The sequence below is a fragment of the Photinus pyralis genome, unplaced genomic scaffold (assembly GCF_008802855.1).
Source record: "Photinus pyralis isolate 1611_PpyrPB1 unplaced genomic scaffold, Ppyr1.3 Ppyr1.4_LG10, whole genome shotgun sequence".
Taxonomy (NCBI): Eukaryota; Metazoa; Arthropoda; class Insecta; order Coleoptera; family Lampyridae; genus Photinus; species Photinus pyralis.
The window spans coordinates 8,057,683-8,077,828 of record NW_022170250.1 but is presented as its reverse complement, the minus strand read 5'-3'; the positions used below and the strand labels follow the sequence as shown (position 1 = coordinate 8,077,828).

General features: G+C 36.2%; 1 protein-coding gene across 2 annotated transcripts in view; it reads right to left on the bottom strand.

Moving 5' to 3' along the window:
* Positions 1-210: 210 nt before the first annotated feature.
* LOC116161705 (FK506-binding protein 2) overlaps positions 211-20,146 on the bottom strand; it is a 64,497-nt gene continuing 44,561 nt past the window's right edge. Inside the window, exons 2-3 of one of the 2 annotated variants that reach the window (XM_031475150.1) lie at positions 2,494-2,770; positions 211-525 (exon numbers count right to left, since the gene is read on the bottom strand). In XM_031475150.1, the coding sequence (XP_031331010.1) occupies positions 343-525; positions 2,494-2,770 (460 nt within the window). In that variant the 3' untranslated portion in view covers positions 211-342. Of the gene's footprint in view, positions 526-869; positions 1,455-2,493; positions 2,771-20,146 lie in introns of those variants that run through there. The other variant, XM_031475152.1, reaches the window with a different exon arrangement.

The following is a 20,146-nucleotide window of genomic DNA, read 5'->3' as shown; positions in this document are numbered from 1 at the left end:
GAACACTCTTTATTGGTGGCTCTTTAGAAATAACGTGATAAAGTGAGATTTTCTTTCACTACCTTTTAAATATCGATGATCTAACGCATCAAGACTATCGGATCCGTAACAGCTGACAGCAGATCAACGTCCCAAATTTGCACTTGCCCTCTGCTCATATTTCAATAGGCCTACTAACGTAAAAAAATTGTAAAACGAATAAAGATCAACTTTTTAAAAAAACAATTTACTAAAACTTATACAAAAGTTAACATTTAATTTACTACAACATTCTAATATTTATACAATTTGCGTTGTTTGGAAGTTGTGAATGAATTAAATTACTTGAGTGGATGACAATTATTACAACTCATCATGTTTGGGTCCTGAAAATTCCTCGTACGAAATAAATCCATTTTTATCTTTGTCTTCGTGTACAAAAATTTCTTCTACCATTCGATCACTGTCAGCCATCATGCTCTTTAATTCGTCCTCGTTTCGTTCTCCTTCGCTCGTTTGTAACTGTTGTTTTAGGAAATTGCTTAGCTAAGAGAAAATAGGAATTAGAAAAGAATGGCTAACTATACAATGAGTGCTAAGAATACTTTTCTTCCCGCAACCTAATGCGGAATGGTATTGCAGACTGGTCATTGGTGCCTCAAGCTGCTCATTAGTTTTATTTCAGTTTGTTTTCAATATGTAAATATTGTGCTGTGCGCTTGCGTGTACTCAATGGCGGGCGTCGAATGTATGACCATTTGAAAGCTTTACTAAAAAGGTATTCTTAGCAAATGTTTTGTGTAAGCATCACTGGCGTTAATAAGCGGTGTGATTGAAATGTAAGCTTTTTAAAGCATTAGCCTGTAAGTTCATGAACCAAGAGCTCGACAATAGATTAAAATAATTTATTATCAACAATAATTTATAGTACATTTAACCAATAACATAGCATAAAACAATCTCCATTACATCGCCGACAATGAAGTATAGGTACATGTCGTTGAAAATTAAGTAGTTAATTAAATACAAAATATAATAAATAATTAATCGAGCGCCTGGTAAAAAACCTATGTACCTTAATGACAACAAAAAATGACCCTAAAACCGATGCACAACCAGAAAGGAAACAATGAGGTCGATGAATCCAATTAAGTACTATCTTAGACATCTAATAAACGTATTCGCAATATAAAAATTTAAAAAATCGCACTAACTTTAGGAAATGTTCAAAATACGGCACAGTTCGCATTTTAAACAAATCAGTCCCGACCGTTACAACATTAAAAGTTAGGTAAACGTTAAAGTTCGTCGTGTTTCGGACCGGAAAATTCGGTATGCGAAATGAAGCCATTTTTATCGGCGTCTTCGTGCTGGAAGATCTCCTCAACTAACTTATCCTGCTCTCCTATCATATTTCGTATTTCTTCGTTCTCACCTTCAGCGGCGAGCATTTGCTTTTTCAGATACTCACTTACCTGCGAATAAATGGGCAAGATTAAATTTCTGGATTTTGCTTCATGCAGACAGGCTTAAACAATATAAACCTACATATCTAAATTAAAACTACGCATTACAAAATAAAAAGTTTCTGCAAAGCCTTGTGGAACAAATAAAACTGCGGGGTTTAGCAAAATGCAATGTTTGAAGTATACCTTTTTTCTCCGAAGCAGCTGCCTACCCATTGCCTTATGTAACCGCTATTTTAGATAACCATCCGTGTGACCAAACTTACGATTAGATTAGATTAAAAACTCGTTCAGTTTTGGTGGCATGATAAAAATCCATTAATTGAATTGCGGGTTATCTGAGGCGGTTTTATAACCTCATAATTGTGTTTTAAATGCGACGCGAACGGATTTTGTATCTATTAAACATGTCTACGACTTCCGTCGGATAGAAAGGCCAATTAGATTTCCCTCACTCGCGCACGATATAATCATTTTTTTGGAAACTCTGAAGAAGTTGAGGAAAATCACTTGGATACAATAGTTGGAAATTCTCCTTATTATACAGGGCGTACATAAATGAAGTACATCAGTAGCGTCGCGAACTGTCAACTTCATAAAAATGTGCGATTCTAACAATATACCCCTTGTGGCGATCTACCCCTATATGGATAGGCAACATGACAATGCTTTGTCCAAAGTCCAACTTTTTTTCATGTCATAGGGCCATATAGAGATTTACATTTTTCGCCGAGCGAATAAAAAAAGAACACATGAGTCGTGACGTCTATGTTACTCAAGGCTGAGCGATGATCCACAATATTCAGCTTTTACATTTTTGGAAAAACCCAACAAATAGAATGTCATTTTGTACGGATTTTAATAATAACCGCCTGCTGGCTGCAGCAGAGAACTAAATTTACTGAGTGGGAAAGTAGGTAAGTGGTGAAAAGCTTAGCCCTCCCACATTTCACCATGTGTACTAGTTTTTGTGCAAGAACGAAAGCAAAAGCGTACTCGTGTCATGAAACATGCAGGTGAAAACCCACGGAGTGCGTAACAAACTTACTTCCTCCCTGCTCAACATTTTGTCTTTGTTAGAATCGATCTCCTTGAACACATTCGTCGTTGGTGGGGAATCAGCGATGCTCATCAGTTCGACGTCGAATAAAAGTGTGGCCTTTCCGGGGATGACGTTTCCGGCACCGTTGTCTCCGTAACCGAGAGTCGGGGGAATGACCAGTTTACGCTTCTCGCCGATACACATGTCGACAAGTCCCTGATCCCATCCCTTAATTACCTGTCCTACGCCGAGCTGGAACGTGAACGGTTGCTGACGGTCCACACTGAAAGCAATAAAAATCCGTTAATTTGGAAATTTCGGACAACTTCCCGTTTGAAATTATATTCCCAAAGGAGCGATTGAAACACACACTTCGCGAACTTTTCGAGAGCTCTTCGGGTTCAAGATTGTACAATTTCCTTTTGTGACACGCTTTATTAAAGGACACTCGCCTAATGCAACTTTAATTACTTTATTTTCAATTTTGCCTAAAGGATTTGTTCAATCAGGTGGTATAGGTTTCAAAGGTAAGATTCTACTACCCTCGCAACTTTCTAAATTGGGAAAGTTTACGTAATTTATTATATTAGATCGAATGTCGCCTTACAAACAAGCGAACGTTTTAATCTCAACAAAACAATTAGGCTGATCTCAAAATGCAAATTGAGATTAACGCATCGCCGCTGCCGCCTTTGAAGCGCGATACTCAACAATATTGACCTACTGTTGTGCTGTTTGATGTAGTTATCTGTAACCTAATTATTTGTTAAGCAGGGCCGGCTCGTGTGGCAGAACCATCAGAATAACTCAAATGCATTAAGCGTTAAATATTGTATTAATTTTGATTAATTACACGATAGGATGAGTAAGGATTCGTAATCAGTACAATATTAATTTTTGGTATTTCGTTAATAGTATTCAAATTTAAGTACTGAGATTGTAGGAAGTGATTAAAGTGGCCACAACCAACCGCTTCAAACGTGCTAAGAATGAAATGTTAAGTCCATTCTTTTAGAGTCACTGAACTTTAGAGCGTTTAAAATTTTCGCTATTGTTCGTATTTACCGTAATAGTTTCTAATTCGCGAGTTATCCCTTGAATTTAAGGGCCGCCAAACTTTAATTCGCGCGTTTAAAACGTCCACCATTGAAACCTCTCCGAAATAAACCAACGTCTCGATTATTAGGGTGTCACGACGATATACACAGTGCATTCTAGATAAGAGGGTTACCTCAATATCTCTTTTATTTGGCGAGACACGAAAAAGTTGTGAAATATAATTTTTTGCGCGATCGGTCATTTCTGACTATTTACCATGGATGTTTCTATGACAGTACGTAGAATTTACCAGTTGCTATGATTACGACGACGCCAAAATTACTTACCGATCTAAAAACAGAACAGCAAAAATACTTACCGACGCCTTTTTAAAAATCAACAGTCTTATATTACATTTAATCTTTAATTATTGACGTACAATTTGTGCTGTTGTTTCCTATAGCAAGACGCTCATAAAGTCATAAAGGAAGTGCAAAGCTAGTAAACTACATCAGACACATGCACATTTTTATGAAATTATTACTTTCAATTTTGACATTTCAACTGGTTACCTAGTGATGTACACCAAACCACTTCGATTATTTCGATTTATTCTGCTCGTTAATTTATTAGTGCATATTTATATTGGTTGGATAATTTTAATTTCGATCGCGCAAAAAATGTTATAAGCACGTCGAACGTTAAGGGTTACCGTTCTCAGACAATAATAAATTGGAGTCGTCGCTTCGCTCCTCCTCCAAACAATTGTCTTCGAACGGTAAAAATCCCTTACCGTTCTCCATACTTAATATACTATTGTATGTGACATTACGATCTATCCGATCGCATATTGAAACTTTCGGTGTCACTTCCATTTTGGCCGGAAATCAGTGCAACTTTTGTTTTTCATAAGTTTTCTAAATATTGAACCACGAATTTATCCATTTTTTGTATATCAGCTATATGCATATTTTATATTCTCGTATAGTAAATTGATTGCTCTTTTCAAATATCTTAAAGAACATAGGCATTGCATTTGAAAATCAAAAGTTTCGTATCTCGCCAAATAAAAGAGACATTGAGGTGAGCTCTTATCTCTAACGTGCTGTATACATGTTTTGAAATATAAAACCACCCTTCTAAGCCCGAATTAAAACACACCCCACGGTAATATACAGGTGGTTGACTTGACTGCACTCGTGACAACGCGAATTTTAACTCAAAATACACACTTTATGGTAATTTACAGTTGGGTGACTTCGCTTGCGGTTTAACTCGCATTCTTCGGTTCTCTCAGAACAGCCAATTCCCCACGACTTTTCTTTTTTGTGTGACACACATTAGGGGCGCAAAGCGTTTCCGCCAATAAACTAAATTGACGCAACCAATCAGAGTGCTTGGCAGCCATAAATCAATTCAACGGTGACTAATGTCATGCTGATGCAATTCACATACAGCGTAGATGACTCAGATTTAGGTAACGACGACTGCAAAATAAACAAAATCTTTCCTGCAACCTGAATCGCGCACCATTCCGTGACTCACCGGCGCCTTCAGTTTTCAAACGCATTTACAAATTCAGGACCACTCGTCCATACAACACAACTAAAAAATTTAAGAATTCCACCGGAAAGTTCCGTTACAGTACCCCTTCATGATATTAGAAAAATAACTAACCAATGCTGTGTACAATAATTGCATGTCGTCAACTATACCACTTACAAAGCACATGTCCAACTATCTCAAACAAATCAAAATTGAAACTTACAATTCTATAATCTCTCCTCGTACACTTCCAGTATCTGGTGCAAAAAAAACCAAAACTCGGCAGCTTCGATCAACTTCCAAAAATTCCAAAGAATTAAATAGACAAATTTTGGTTAACAACGGACACAATTCTTGGACACGAGAAGAAACATCTGACATGAAAACTTTGCCCGGGTCGCACAAGGGATTGGAATAAACACAATTAATTGATTGACAATGGCAAAATTTTATTCAGAAACATGAAATGAAAAATTAAAAACAACATTCCTAAAAGAAAGAAAGAACAGCTTACAAAGCTTGTTTGCATAAATTACTCCGCACGCAGCTGTTCGACAAATAAAATAAGAAACTTCTAAAATTACTTCTCTTTTAATAATTCTAATAATCTAGTCGTTCAAAGGATAGCGATAAACAAGGCACACACAAACGGTGACAGCTTATGTTGCGTTTACAAATGAAGCTTCGATAGTTTTGTGCGTGGACTGTATGAATGTAATTGCTTGCTATGCTTTCGTATAAGAGGGATGTTGAAAGAATATCGACACTAATGATTGATTAAAAATACAAATCAAATAAATTGATTCTAATCTTGATTTGGTGAATCGATACGGCAAATGTACTAGAAACTGGACTTACTTGTTGTTTCGAAGTAGGTTCAATAAACAAAGGCGATAAGCGATTGTTTCCTTTTTCGATAGCAATTTCTTTTCACAGCGTTGTGCAAACAAGTTCGGCGACAATGGCATGGTGCTTTTTAACACACATGCTCATTAATGATGGCCGAATGACGAGTTGACATATTGTATTCGATTCGATTGTTGTTCGACAAGTGAGCAAATGCAGACTGATTTACATTATCGATAGCAACACGGTCAGATGACGCCGTGTCCGCTCACGGTGCGGTCCATTATTGTAGCGTGTATAGGGCGATTCCCATCATCGGCATCGGCCAAATCACGATCCGCTCACAATGCGGTCAATTATTATAGCGTGTATTCCTGAAGGCCGATTCACATTATCGGTCAAGTTACGGTAAGAACATGTTCAAAAGAAATGCACGCGACAATAATTGACTGCATCGTGAGCAGACCGTGATGTTACCCATAATACGAATCGGCCTTTCGACGGCTCATGCGCCGCACATAACAAGACGAAATAATTATATACAGAGGCGTGCAAAGGATAATTTCTTTGAAGGAATTTCAAAAGCATAACTAAAGGAACGGATTTTACTTTGGGGACCCAATACCACAGCAACAACTTTTCTTTAACACACAAATCTTGATGAGTAATCAACATTCATTTGATGAATAAAATGACGAGTGGCCGGTGGCTGTTCAGACGGTACAAACTTTTAACTTTTAATAAAAAGAGAACCTTGGCAGAAGGTGCATGCTTTTTCAAACTTTACAGACTTTTTCCATAAAATCGCTTCAAATTCTCAACAATTTTAGTTATCGTCATCGGAGACTGCTGTAAAAAGGATGCATTCGTTGTAATTCCGACTTTCGTTGTTATATTTTTTCGTGATTCATTGGTAGCTGAAGCTATCTTTCTTGAATATTCATTGTGACGTCACGATCACCAGCTATTCAAGATAAAAGGTTAGTTCATTTTCCTTTTATGTGTATGTAAACTGCATTGCGTACGTTTGTTTGAACAATCGTTTATATCGTTGCGCGTTAGGACTTTGGGGGTTGATTATTTATAGTTCAAATTTTGCATTAGGGTATCCATTCAAATTGTTTATAACATTTTGGAGTTTTTCCGTTATTATACGAAACTTACATTTATTGTATTTTATGTGTAATCTATAACGTACAGACGATGAATATTACCTGCATTTAACAGTATTTATTAATTTAAAGATATACCAGGTGACGTACCAATTTTGAGCTTGAGGGGATATTTAAATTTGGCGCTTTATTCGAGCACAACGTTCCCAAATTTTCTTGTCATAAACCTACTCAAATGAAGTTTTGGATGTATAAACAATACATTATTTATTTAACATATAACAGATATTTATATAGGCGAAATAAAAAAAGGTAAGTTTCATACGCCGAGTCAATAAGCGAAGAAGCAACTACGATACAACGAGTCGGAAATAAAAACAATCGAAACCAATGGCGTAACCAACGTGGAGGTCACATTGACATTCTATACATCGTGAAAATACCAAAACCAGCGACGTACAAACGTGGAGGTAAGCTGTAGATTCCGAACCATCGCAATATGACCTACTACAGTACGTGGATGATATTGCATTTTTATTTGAACTCGCCATCTTATCGAGGATTGGTTTTGGGGCGTCATGCGATTGATGGATTTTCTACATTACCGGCTGGAAAAAATTCTACTTCAATTCTACCAAACAGCTGATTCTACCTGTGACCTACTTACATGAACTTTGTTTACAATTTAAGATAGTTCCTACAACTGCAAATATAACGAAACCCCTTTGGAGATTAACGATTTTGTAAATCGCTCCGATATATACCTGATACTACGTACTTTGTTTTTGGCGTGACCGAAGATATCGAGACTCGATGTTATTGACCATCATTTTTGTGATTACGAGGATTCATTCTGTTAGTTTGTTTATATTGTATCCTTCAGATTACGCTTTTGCGTAAAGTTATTCGAATTATTGATTCTTTTTGAGTATTAATTACAGTTTAATATCCGATTGCCTCCGTGTCAGACGTTACAATTGCTATTTCGCAATATTTTTCCGCTTCACTATCATTTTATTTGTTTGTTATTTTCTGTCACAGAAAAGGTGACGAACCGTAGTTCAATGGTAATTTTTATTTTTTATCGACTCCTTAATTAATGTTTCATTGCATACTGGTTTTTGATATAATCGATTGTAATTATTACATTTGTTTGATATTCACTTAAGGATTATAGATCTGTTGTTGTCTTAATTTGGGTGAGATATTTAGGAAATGTTTCAAAACAACCGTTACAGTACCCCTTCCTTGATGCTGAAATAGTTAATAACTCGCCTAGAACTTTGGGCGACAGTAAAGGTGTTATTCAGATAGTATGTCATAGGCATATTACAGGAATGGCAGGTAAACCTTTGTTGAATAAGATCTTAAGTCACACATAAGAGAAAGTAATTACGTAGGAGAACTGGCGTACGTGCGCTCTTGACTTCATTTCTACGAACACCTACGGTGTAAACAAATGAGGAAGTAGGATATCTTAATAAATAAGTGGATTTTGAACTAAGGCTACCGTAGCTCTTTCACTAATGAAAAATACTCCATAAGTTATAGTGGTTTTGGATATATTACTAAAGCGAAGCAATCATTCTGCTCGGTTTCCAAAATGGAGTTATTAGGGATAGTTATGGACGACGAGATGCGCCTGCATTTGTGTATATTGCGGTACCAAATGAATTTTATACGCTACGAGAACATTTATCAGGAAATCACCATAAAGTAGGTTGACAGAAGAAAATCTGCAAGACATTTTGCATATTTCTGACACGAGTATTATTTATTTTACTCATTCCATATGTAAGTTGCCTTTCTTTTTATATTGCGACAAGAATTTTACATTTCAGAATATTAAAGTAAGGTCTCAGTGGAGAACATAAATTTGCAAAGTAAGGAAAATGATTTGAAAATCCTTCCAGGTTTTCGTATTTTATCAATAATTGCGTATACTACGTAAGGTAGGTATATGTGCGGATTTAGAAATGTGTCACGTTCGTTCTTATTATTATAAGTCAGGTGGCCCCATAACCATTCGGGCCGTCTTCCCTTTTCTATATGCATGACAACATTAATATTTAAGACCTTTGTTTTGTCTCCTTTGTTTTAAAAGATATCAAACCTACAAGTTTAGTTAAGAGAAGTTCGACGTTATTCCCTAACGAATCGTTACGCGAACGCCAGAAGGCCCCCAGTTTAAATATTAAAATGAGTTTTTTTTGCCTAAGTTTGCACGCCGCCCTTACAATCTTGTAACATTCGCTCTTCTTAAAAAGTTTACCCAAATGGACTAGTAGAGATTATAGGTGTGTTGCTTCGTTCATTCCTAACTTTAAATTGAGTAATAATTAATGTCGGCGTCTCGCGCGATTTCCCTACTACGCATGCAACTACAATTTTACGAGGCCAATTAACGTAAGGGTTGTCGCAAATCTTTAAATAATACATGCGGTTGAGCTTTTATTTTAAAAAGGGACCTGTTTATCTGTCGTAAAAATTAACCTTCTTGGTCTCGTTTACATTCGAAATCATTTTTAAAAGCCGCATCGACCAAAAGCGCCGACTTTTGAAAATTCCAGGGGGGCACAACCGTTTCTACTAAAAACTTGACACCAAGATAATTCATATTTCTGTATTTTAAAAATTATACCTAACTACGAGCAGTCCAAACTTAAAATTTAGTATATGAAATTTCTAGGGGTGGCATTGTCGCCCCTAAATTGTTCCAGCCGGGGCACGTGTCCCTGTGCCCCGGCGCTTCTGGCATCGACGTGACTACATATATACCTATGGATATTTTTGCATAAAATACAGAAGTAGGTACAATAATTATATCCGAAAGTCCGAAATGAGAAAAAAGCATTAGGACCAAAGAAGGGGTACTGTAACGGGCATTTCCGCTAAAAATTAGAAATTCTAAATGTTGAACGTTTCAGTTTCTACTTATTAGCATAAACCATTGCAAATATGGAAATGAGAAAGAAATAAATTATCAAACATCAGAAGAAACAATTAAGAATGTGTTACAGAAAAATCGGACGAAATTGTGAGAATCGCGAAGAGGGTACTGTATCTCTTGTAGTAGTTACAAACATTTTTTTATTTTTTTTGTGAGAATGTTGTAGGAGGTATGTCTTTCCTGAGGAAAAATCCTGATAGCGGTATGGGAGGGAGGCAGAACGCCCTCTCATCCAGTCAAAAATTATGATCAAAATTATTATTCAGCATTTTCGGTACAATATTTGCAGATCGATTAATCGATATTTAAGGGGTTGCAGAGTACACCTATGATGTGTAAACACCAAATAAGGTCGATAAAGTTGGCACCCCCACTTTGTCCAAATCACGTAAAAAATGTTTATAATTTACGACTAATTAAAGACAAATTTGTACCCACAAGATTAGAATTTGTACCCGCTTAGTTTCACCGGAAAACTGATTTTAAGGTGGGGGTGCTAAATTATAATCAAGTTAGCACCCCCACTTTTTCCAAAACAGATTTCCTTAGCTGCATCAAAAACTATTAATTAAAGACTAATTTGTACCCAAGTTAGATGTTCATTGTTTAAGCAGTGTATACATTATTTAAACAATTTTTTACTAAAAAAGGGCAATTCACAAAATTAATAAAATGAAATGAAACGTAAAAATTAATGACTAATTTGTACCCTCACACATTTGTTGTAAACAAATTGAAACAATGCACTCTGTGGCAAATTATTAACGATACTCGTGAAAGTTTACAACTTTGTAATGCTGTCTGGCTGTCTGTCCGTCGGCCTGCCTCTCTGATTTAGGTTAGGTTAGGTTAAATTTTCATTGCTTAAACAATTACGTATACATTTATAAATATAGAAATAATATTAACAATAACTTAAAAAAAATTAACAATAAAAGCATTCATAATACTTACATATACAGGGTGTAGCATCTAAGCATCATAATTCTTTTACTATAAAAGATACCGAAAAACGTCTTAGAGCAAAATTGCAAGCATGCGGCATGTTTCTAAAATATTTTTGAACGCCAGGGGCGTGCTGTATTCCAGTGGCGTATCAAATTCGAATTTTTTTAAATTGAATACCCCACTTTTATTACTGATTTGGAACGTACTTGAAAAATACTTATTTTTTATGTAACATGTTATACCCCTAACTTTAACGATTTCGCTGGAATAACCTTTTTTCATCAAAATTTCAGCGAAATTTGATGGCCGTCTGGCACACCTAGGTACAAGGTATAGGCTACCTATTGCTAAAAATTCCAAGATCAGCATCATTCCCCTAAAAGTAGTTCAAAACAGCAGAAGAAGAAACAGTTTTTTTTTATTTCTTAAAAAATGCGCTAAAAATGATTGTCTATCACTGGAGCGTTTATCACCACAATAATACCGCGGTGGACGACACGAAATCAAGGGGCACACATTCACCCCCTCCCTCTCGTCACCCACTGATCTCGATAAAGAGTCACGCGGGAAAGTTTGTACAAACGAATTCATTTTGATGAGACCTTTCATTAGAATACCATGAAGGGTAGAACATGTGTTTACCCCCTCCCCCTTTTCAAAATTTTTACTTGGCACCAGTGAAGGCACGCATATGCGAAATCTAAGATCAATTGGTTGTCATATGTAAAAGTTATAAAAGCATCTCAGGAAATAATGAATGGGGAGCCCCCCCGCCCCACCTTAAGACGGCGAAATTTGATGGCCGTCTATCACGTCTTCAAGGTATGTGCCATTCCAAAACATTCCTACGTGCATTTGTCTGTCCGTCGGTTTGAGGGTTTCAAATCTCAGCACTCAGATCTTTTAGAAAACCATAATGGACAAAAGGAATTATAATTTGTTAATCCAACGGTATGCTTACAAAACGGATTGGATCATGTCTTAAAAAATTGGCATACTCAGTGAAAATGTATACCTATTCCTCACCCTAAATCTATTAAATTTTTTTATTTTTTCTGATTCTATTCTCTTAAATTTCCTGCATGATTTTTTTAAAAATTATTTGGGCATTTTTATTATTCAAAATTATTTTTTATTTTGGGGATATTTTTTAATTTTTTTACATATTTTCAAATCTTTTTGGGTAATTTTATATAATTCTTGTGCACATCTGATTTTATAGTTTTCGTATTGATAATGGTGACGAGCAGTAGACATTTCTTGAAATTTTGTTGATTTTTTTGAATCCTTATCAATTCTAAATTTTCTTTTCCAATTTTTGCATGAATTCTGAATTCCGTATACCTTCTATTTTTTGAATATTCGAAATTTTTTTAATTCTTCTGAATGTATTATTTTACAATTGATTTGTCGTTGTCTCCTAAGAGATAACAGAACGGCTTTTACATTTTTGTATCTACTTGTTCAATTTTTTCAAGTTATTGAAATTTATATGAACTGTGTTCATTTTTTTAAATTTTCCGCCTTGAAAATTGAGTAATTTATCTTTAATTTCTCTGAATGGGTCTAATTTTACAAATTTCCCTGAATTTTTTATTCAATTTTACATCCATTCTTATTTTTCTACTTATTTATCACTAATTTTTTTGGATAAATTTCTTGATTTTTCCAAATTTTTCCGGATATTTTAATGTGATTTTTTAAATTTTTTGTTATTACAATTTTTGTGAATTTGAGTGTTTGTAATCATTTAATTTTATAGCTGAAACGATTTACATTTCAATTCTCTATTTCGATTTTTATTTGCCATTGCCTTGAATACTTTTGTGCATTTAAAATCATCTGGAACTTTCCTTTAATTTTTCTTAGCTGAATTTCGTAAAACGTCTTCGAATTTTGAGTAAATTTTGTAACACTAGTGGTTCTGAATCTGTCGAATTCCTCAGAGTATGTTTCGTTGGACAAAGTATAACTTTTCAATTTTTTTATTTAAAAAAGGGGGAAAGCATTCAGATTGTGCTGATATCCACATCTGGATTGATAAATTGTTTGAATTCTTTCGGGATATTTTGAATTTTTGTGATTTTTGTCTGAATTTTTTAGTCTTTTTTAACTTTTTAGGAATTTTTCTGAATCTGAATCGGCTTGTACACGTAGGTTTTATTTCCGTGTTTCTTGAATTTTTGTGCACTTGGAATTTTTTTGAGTTTTTTGTATTTTAAATTTGCTTATTGAACTTCTTGTATCAATTTTTTTAAATCTTTTTGAATTTCCGATAAAATTTATTCAATGCCCTTCTAAATTTTGTCCATTTGGTGTATTTTTTACTTGCCCTGGTTACGCTTAGTTCCACAAAATACGATAATTATTAATTTTGTTACTTAAGGAAGGGGTGGCGATATCCCTATTGTACGGTTTAATACATTTTTGAAAATTTTTCTGGATATTTGGAAATGCTGCAACTTTTTTAATTTCCGAAGTTTTTGAATTTGAGTTTGTATTCACCTAATTTTATAGTTTTTAATCTTGGTTCTCTCTTGCTGGAATTTTTTAAAGTGCGTTTTCCTTAATATTTTGAAGTTTATCATTCACATATGCACAATTTATAACGGCCGAACTATTTATTACTTCGGCGTGGAAATTGGAACTGTCTGAAATGCAATTCAATGTGCTTATATAGCAAACGCACCTGTTTCACGATAGTTGTTGAGCGCTTCCGAACGCTCCCGAGTATTCTAGAATGTTATCGAACAAACACGTCACACTTCCCGGAAAGATTGCGTCACATCCGCCTTCGACTCGCCTCGCATCCGCCTTGCATGGTGCCACGATCTCTATCGGGATTTCTGGAATTTTCGCTACAATGATTTCAAAGAAAAATGAAGACACATTTTGGCTCGTAAAACCCAAATTTCAGACCCTTAACTGATCCCTCTACAACATACTCTCAAACTACTCTAGTAGGCGACAATACCTTTTAAAAACATCTAAATCCTCGACGAGATTTTTATCTACTTTCAAGCATGAACGACAAAAATCATTCTCCGCCTTCGTCCCAGGAGGTTCTCTCGGAAACGTTGAACTATGTTAAATTCGAATTTTCTTCGATTGTGCGTTAGTCTCAAATCCGTACATCGCCCTCGACCACAACCTATTGATAAGTGTGTTTATCTTTAAAAGCTTATCCTCTGGTCGGTTTTAGTTTTTTATTGCGCTTTCAAGGCATTTCGAATAAAGTATTTATCAATGGCTTTAGTGAGAAATCGCCCAGAGAAGGCGCCATTTATTTTCGACTTACGAAACTGAAATCGCCGCTTTCCAATGTGCATCGATCCGATCTCCATTTAGCCAATTGAAGTTTTTGTGAATTTGAAATCTGTCAAAATTTTAAAAATGATTGAACAACTTAAGAATCCCAAGTGAATGACGACTGATCGGAGACTTCAAGCACGAAATCGGATTAAATTTCACTCGGTTGGGCTTAAGAAACTTGAATGGCTGAAATTGTCCAATAATATTGCTTAAGCCTTGCTCACGCCTAGGAGTTAGGAACCAGTAAGCTCTTAGATTTAATTACCTTTTGGGAATTAGCGACAGAAATTGAGGAGACGTCGGTACAGGGTAAAAAAATATAATTTTCTATTGGACAATCTTTTGTGGCAGACAGTGATTCCTCCATTATTAAATAAATTTGCCAATAGAAATCACTTTCAATGCCTCGTTGGAGATGTACAGCTTCGTAGAGAAAATGCGCGTGACAACGCGACAGTAAGGTTCTTCTTTTTTCCGAACATATCTAGATGTAAATAACTCGTACGGGTAAGTTATGCGACTCTAAATAGAATTTATGCTATATTAACAGGCTCAAATAAGATATTATTATTCCTTGAAATGCATTGTCATGTTTACGCTCGAATTTGCATACCGCTTGTAAACTAGAGCCATACTACATAACCGGTAACCGTATTGTTTGCAGTTTACCCACACATTTAACAGAATTAATTCTTCAAAACGAACTTAACATGCAAATATCTAGCGAGAGCTTCATGTATTGTTATGGTAAATACGTATGAATGGTTTCGAATATCGATTGTATTGGCGCGTCTTATTTAAACATAAATTGCACCATACTGTTTTATTTAGTCGTTGAGCGGGACAAATTTTAAGCGGGCGATTCTCGTAATGAGGACCCCAGTATTTTAGTGAAACATATTGTTGTCAGAACACTGCGATGTCACCGGGTTAAATGGCAGAATTTCGTCGATTATTTTATTTGAATTTACCTGTGGGAAATACTTTATGACGAGGGCACTCTAGTTTTAACGACCCACTTAACCCAACTGTGCAATCCACTTCTAATATTTGAGGCAGTAGGTACCTACTGAACTAAATTTGGTCGACCTCAATTATGCAAATTCAGACAGATTGCAAGTTGCAATGAACGTACCGTCGCGTTTGATGTCATGTTAGAAGAGATAATGCGGCTTTCGTCTGATATTTTATTCATTTGATATCTAGCGTCGTAGGAAGTCGACATTTATCAATTGCCAAATGTTGACTTGAGGGAAAAAAACCGGCGCTCTCGAATCCGACATGAATATTTTAATTCGGGGAAAAGCTGACAAACTCGAACGGAGTTGTGGCGGTTAGTGAGAGACGATTGTTTTTTATCCTACGAATTAACAAGCTATTTCCATTAAATTATGAATCTAAGCTGTCATTGTGTTTCAATTGTCATGCACTTTCGAGTAACGTCCGGAATTTATTTACCTTTAAATGTTGCGGCTTCTGTGAGTAAAAGCATCAAGAATACAATTAAAATTGATTGTGTTGAATTATTTAATTGCACTTGTGCAATTGAAATGCTGTGAAATGTAAACTAAAACATTATCCGATTATCTTATTGTTTTATTTATTATTTTTATTATTAATATGTGGTATATCGTAGCGTTTTCCCATCAATATCGCACATGCATACAATTTCACGTTACATTACCCCCATAAAATTCACAATTTAAAGTTAAAATGTAAAGTTAATAAACTCCCTTGAAATCTCCAGGAACTTTTTGTAATTCCCTTAACATTTCTGTGGTATTTCATTTATTGCTTATTTTTCTTCAACGGGAGTTTTCATACATTTCTCAGTAAGTTTGACAATAGAATTCTGAATTCCTTAGGAATATGGGAAATGACTCTGAAGTCTTTCCTAAACATTCCTAAAGGATTCAAAAAATTTCAAAAACTGGAGTTAAATTTTAAATATAGAATCTTGAAACATTTATACTTCCAAAATTATATTATCCTAAAACCGGCCACAAGGCTTCTTCAAACATCGGTGAATTTTGAAAAACATAGGAGTGGTCTTGTTTTATACGGGGCGCTTCACATAGTTTTTGTACACTTGAATTTTGAAATTCACACAGAAGGGTTTCGAGACCCATCACATAACAGTATTCCAATATTCAAATATTCATGAGAAATAATCACATTTGGCATTTATGAAAAATAAGATTGTGATACCATGGTGTTGTATAGCCATAATAAACTTCAAAGGATGATAACATGATAATAAAATATTAGCATAATCTGTAGTTGAGCATAAACTGGGAGGGAAAAGAGGTGTGTGATAATCCACCCTTATGGTTAGGCAACACACCTTTACATCTGAAACAAAAATATGATATGCTCTGTATATAACCAATCGACCGTTTTGCGTAGATGCCGAATACTAGGGGATTTTCGTAACGAAGCTAGGGGAGAATGAAAAGATGGCGACGAGGTCGCGGAAAGGCAGCACGCGTTACCGGTTTTTATTCTTGATTATTTTGGTTGTGGTGTTTTGAAGGTGTATTTACAGGTAGTAACCATTTTTTCTTTCTTGTACTCGCTTATTAATCATTGAATTTCTTGCCACAATATGATATTATTTACATTTTGCTGATTTTGCATAATAAATTACGATATCTGAATCATGGTGTACTCCATGCCTTTGTTTTGAGTACCGTTATCTGAATCATGTTTGTTTGTTATACTGTACAGGTGATTATACCATTAATTTGTTTTATTAAGTATTTATTTATGTTATTCACGAGGAGTTGATTATCAGTGCGATGTTGCTCTGTTCGATTGAATCGTAACTTTTCCGTGAGGGAAGTACCTAATACAGTTTGATTGTTCGCTGTATCTGTTTTCTTATTCGTGGTGCGCTGCAGTTCTTGTGCGTTAGCTATACGAAGGGGGGCGCTCTCTTATTTGATTTTTCGATGTTTGTGTGTGCGAGTGGTTCATTCTGTCTCGGTGGAGTAGGTACCTAATACAGTTCGATCTTTCGCTGTATCTGTTGCCTACTCGCCTCGTGCGGATTGCAGTTCTTAGCATCTTAGCAATGCGAGTAGGGGCCCTCTAATCGATTTTCACATGAATACTTGCTATTGGCATTCTCACATGTACTTTTCGTGTTAAATTAAATTATGTTAACGGAAGGCTGGAGTACAGCCACACCATTTACATGTTTCATATGTACATGTAATTTATTATTTTATGAGTTGTGTTAACTCAATTGATCGTACAGGCATTTGATGTATTTTTGTACTGAATTGATTTATCATGTTTTCAACTGCATTTATGATGTCTTGTGTATTTTCTCTTGCATTTTATTGGTGTAGGTGATTTATTTCATGTATTTGTGTGGCTTTTGTCTTTTATTTAATTCCCTTCCCGATTATGTCTCACATCCCAACACATACAAGAACCGATTACACAACGTAGGAGTTCATTCGTGACACCCATATCGAGCCGACGGCCATCCAAATTCAAAAGTGCCGCGTGGTCGTTTCGACTTGAAAGGTAGGTGGTTCTGCTTGTAGATTTTTTTTGCCAGAGTTGCCAACGGTAAGTATAGGGTAAGTCAACATTTTCACTGTCGGCTTCATAGAGCCCTAGGAACATTACAGGTGAAAATATAATATTCATCCTACTTGATTTCAGGGCTCAGCGAAGGCCTAGTACTGAGTTCCATAGCCAGGTGCAATTCATTTATATTTAAAATAGAATCAGAAACATGGGCTCTGAACTAAACAAGAACAACGCAATCCCAAATCAAGACCATTTGAAGCTCCTTGTGAAGAGGTTTACAGGTTTACTCGGCTAGCCAACATTTTCGAATAGAAGAGTCTGAGAAAAACCATTCACGAAACTCGCTAAATCCTACCGAATCTGGCGAAATAATTCTTATTCATATGCCCAGTCAGTTCTGAACTGGCTTTAGTGCCCTAAGGTTTATCCCTTTTATTTTGGGTAGAAAACCAATTATGCTATTTTTCAACAAAGGCATCATCAATCAATTAATAAAAGATACAAGAACAAATTCAATAAATATTGTACGCCCCCACATAAAAGAAATAACACCCCGACTCATCGCACAAGCCGACAACAAACCGCACGACCTCCGCGTGGTGGGCCCTTTCTTCGGACAAGGGGCTCCGCCCAGGTCCACCCCATTTCCGAACTACTCATGGGAATTGTATGAACGATTATTAAAACAAACCCTTTCTGGGATACTCGTCAGAGGGGACCAACAAGTGGAGAGGGCCCGTTAACACTTCGAAAGAGGGGATGGCACCAACGCAGCGCCTGGTGATGGGCCGCACAGAAGACGATGGTCAGGAAGCGCCAGTTCGAGGGTAAAACCTCGGGTCAACCTTTGGGCAAGTAACTGCGGCGGGTCTCAGGGTGGTCATCGTTCCGGTAGTGCACTTGTATGGTGGCCAGCCATGGGCAGGGTAACCTACAGAAAGCAGGTAGGAAAGGTCCAGAGATTCGCACGTCTGGAAGTCACTGGAGTCCTGAAAATCCGCGCCAACGTTGGCCATGGAGGCATTTCTGTGACTAGAGCCTTTAGACTAAGCTGTGGAGGCAGAGGCTCAGAAGGCCTTCATACGGCTAAACGATTGAGACGAGTGGAAGGATCGAGGCAGCTTTAGGCACGAGCGGATCTCAGATCCTATCTCCTCCTCGCAAGAAGGAATGGGATCCGGGCTATCTTACAAAGGCCAAAGAGTTATAAACTACTGAGTATGTGGTCTGCCACTGTGACACCTTGATCAGAGACAGACATCAACTCCTTGGGTACAGTTATCTGGAACCGGGGAGAGTGAAGCAACGTAGGCTAAACAGGGTCCGATCCTTTAATGAGAGGAACGGGCTCTGAAACTAGTTATGAAAGAAAGGAGGTATGTACAATGAGCCTTTGGTGTGCCTAAGTGCTGCCTGGTCGGGCTCCCCCAGGGATAGATAGATGGATCGCAAATATAAAGTTAATTTTAATAATATGAATTTCAAAAAGGCAAAAAATTACATAATGTAAGGATTATCTAAATTAATTGAGGTTAAATAAAAGGAATTGATGTAGATATTTTAGGCGTGTTAACGAGAAATCATCTGAAAATGACGACCGGAAGTTACGAAGTTGAGTACGAGCATTTGGCAGTGACGCCACCGACGGTTTCCCGTATTTTACTCTCTCCAAAATTTTCGTAACGTGATAAATCAACCTCCTCTGTTCTGTGTAATAACCCAGGGGCAGTTATTAATATGTGGTATATCGATAGCGTTTTCCCATCAATATCGCACATGCATACAATTTCACGTTACGTTACCCCCCTAAAATTCACAATTTAAAGTTAAAATGTAAAGTTAATAAACCCTTGAAATCTCCAAGAACTTTTTGTAATTCCCTTAACATTTCTGTGGTATTGCATTTATTGCTTATTTTTCTTCAACGGGAGTTTTCATACATTTCTCAGTAAGTTTGACAATAGAATTCTGAATTCCTTAGGAATTTGGGAAATGGCTGTGAAGTCTCTCCTAAACATTCCTAAACGATTCAAAAAATTTCAAAAACTGGATTTAAATTTTAAATATAGAATCTTGAAACATTTATACTTCCAAAATTATATTATCCCAAAACCGGCCACAAGGCTTCTTCAAACATCGGTGAATTTTGAAAAACGTAGGAGTGGTCTTGTTTTATATCGGGCGGTTCACATAGTTTTTGTACACTTGAACTTTTTCACACAGTAGGGTTTCGAGACCCATCACATAACAGTATCCAATATTCAAATATTCATGACAAATAATCACATTTGGCATTTATGAAAAATACGACTGTGGCAAAATACCATGGTCTTGTATAGCCATAATAAACTTCATAGGAGGGTAA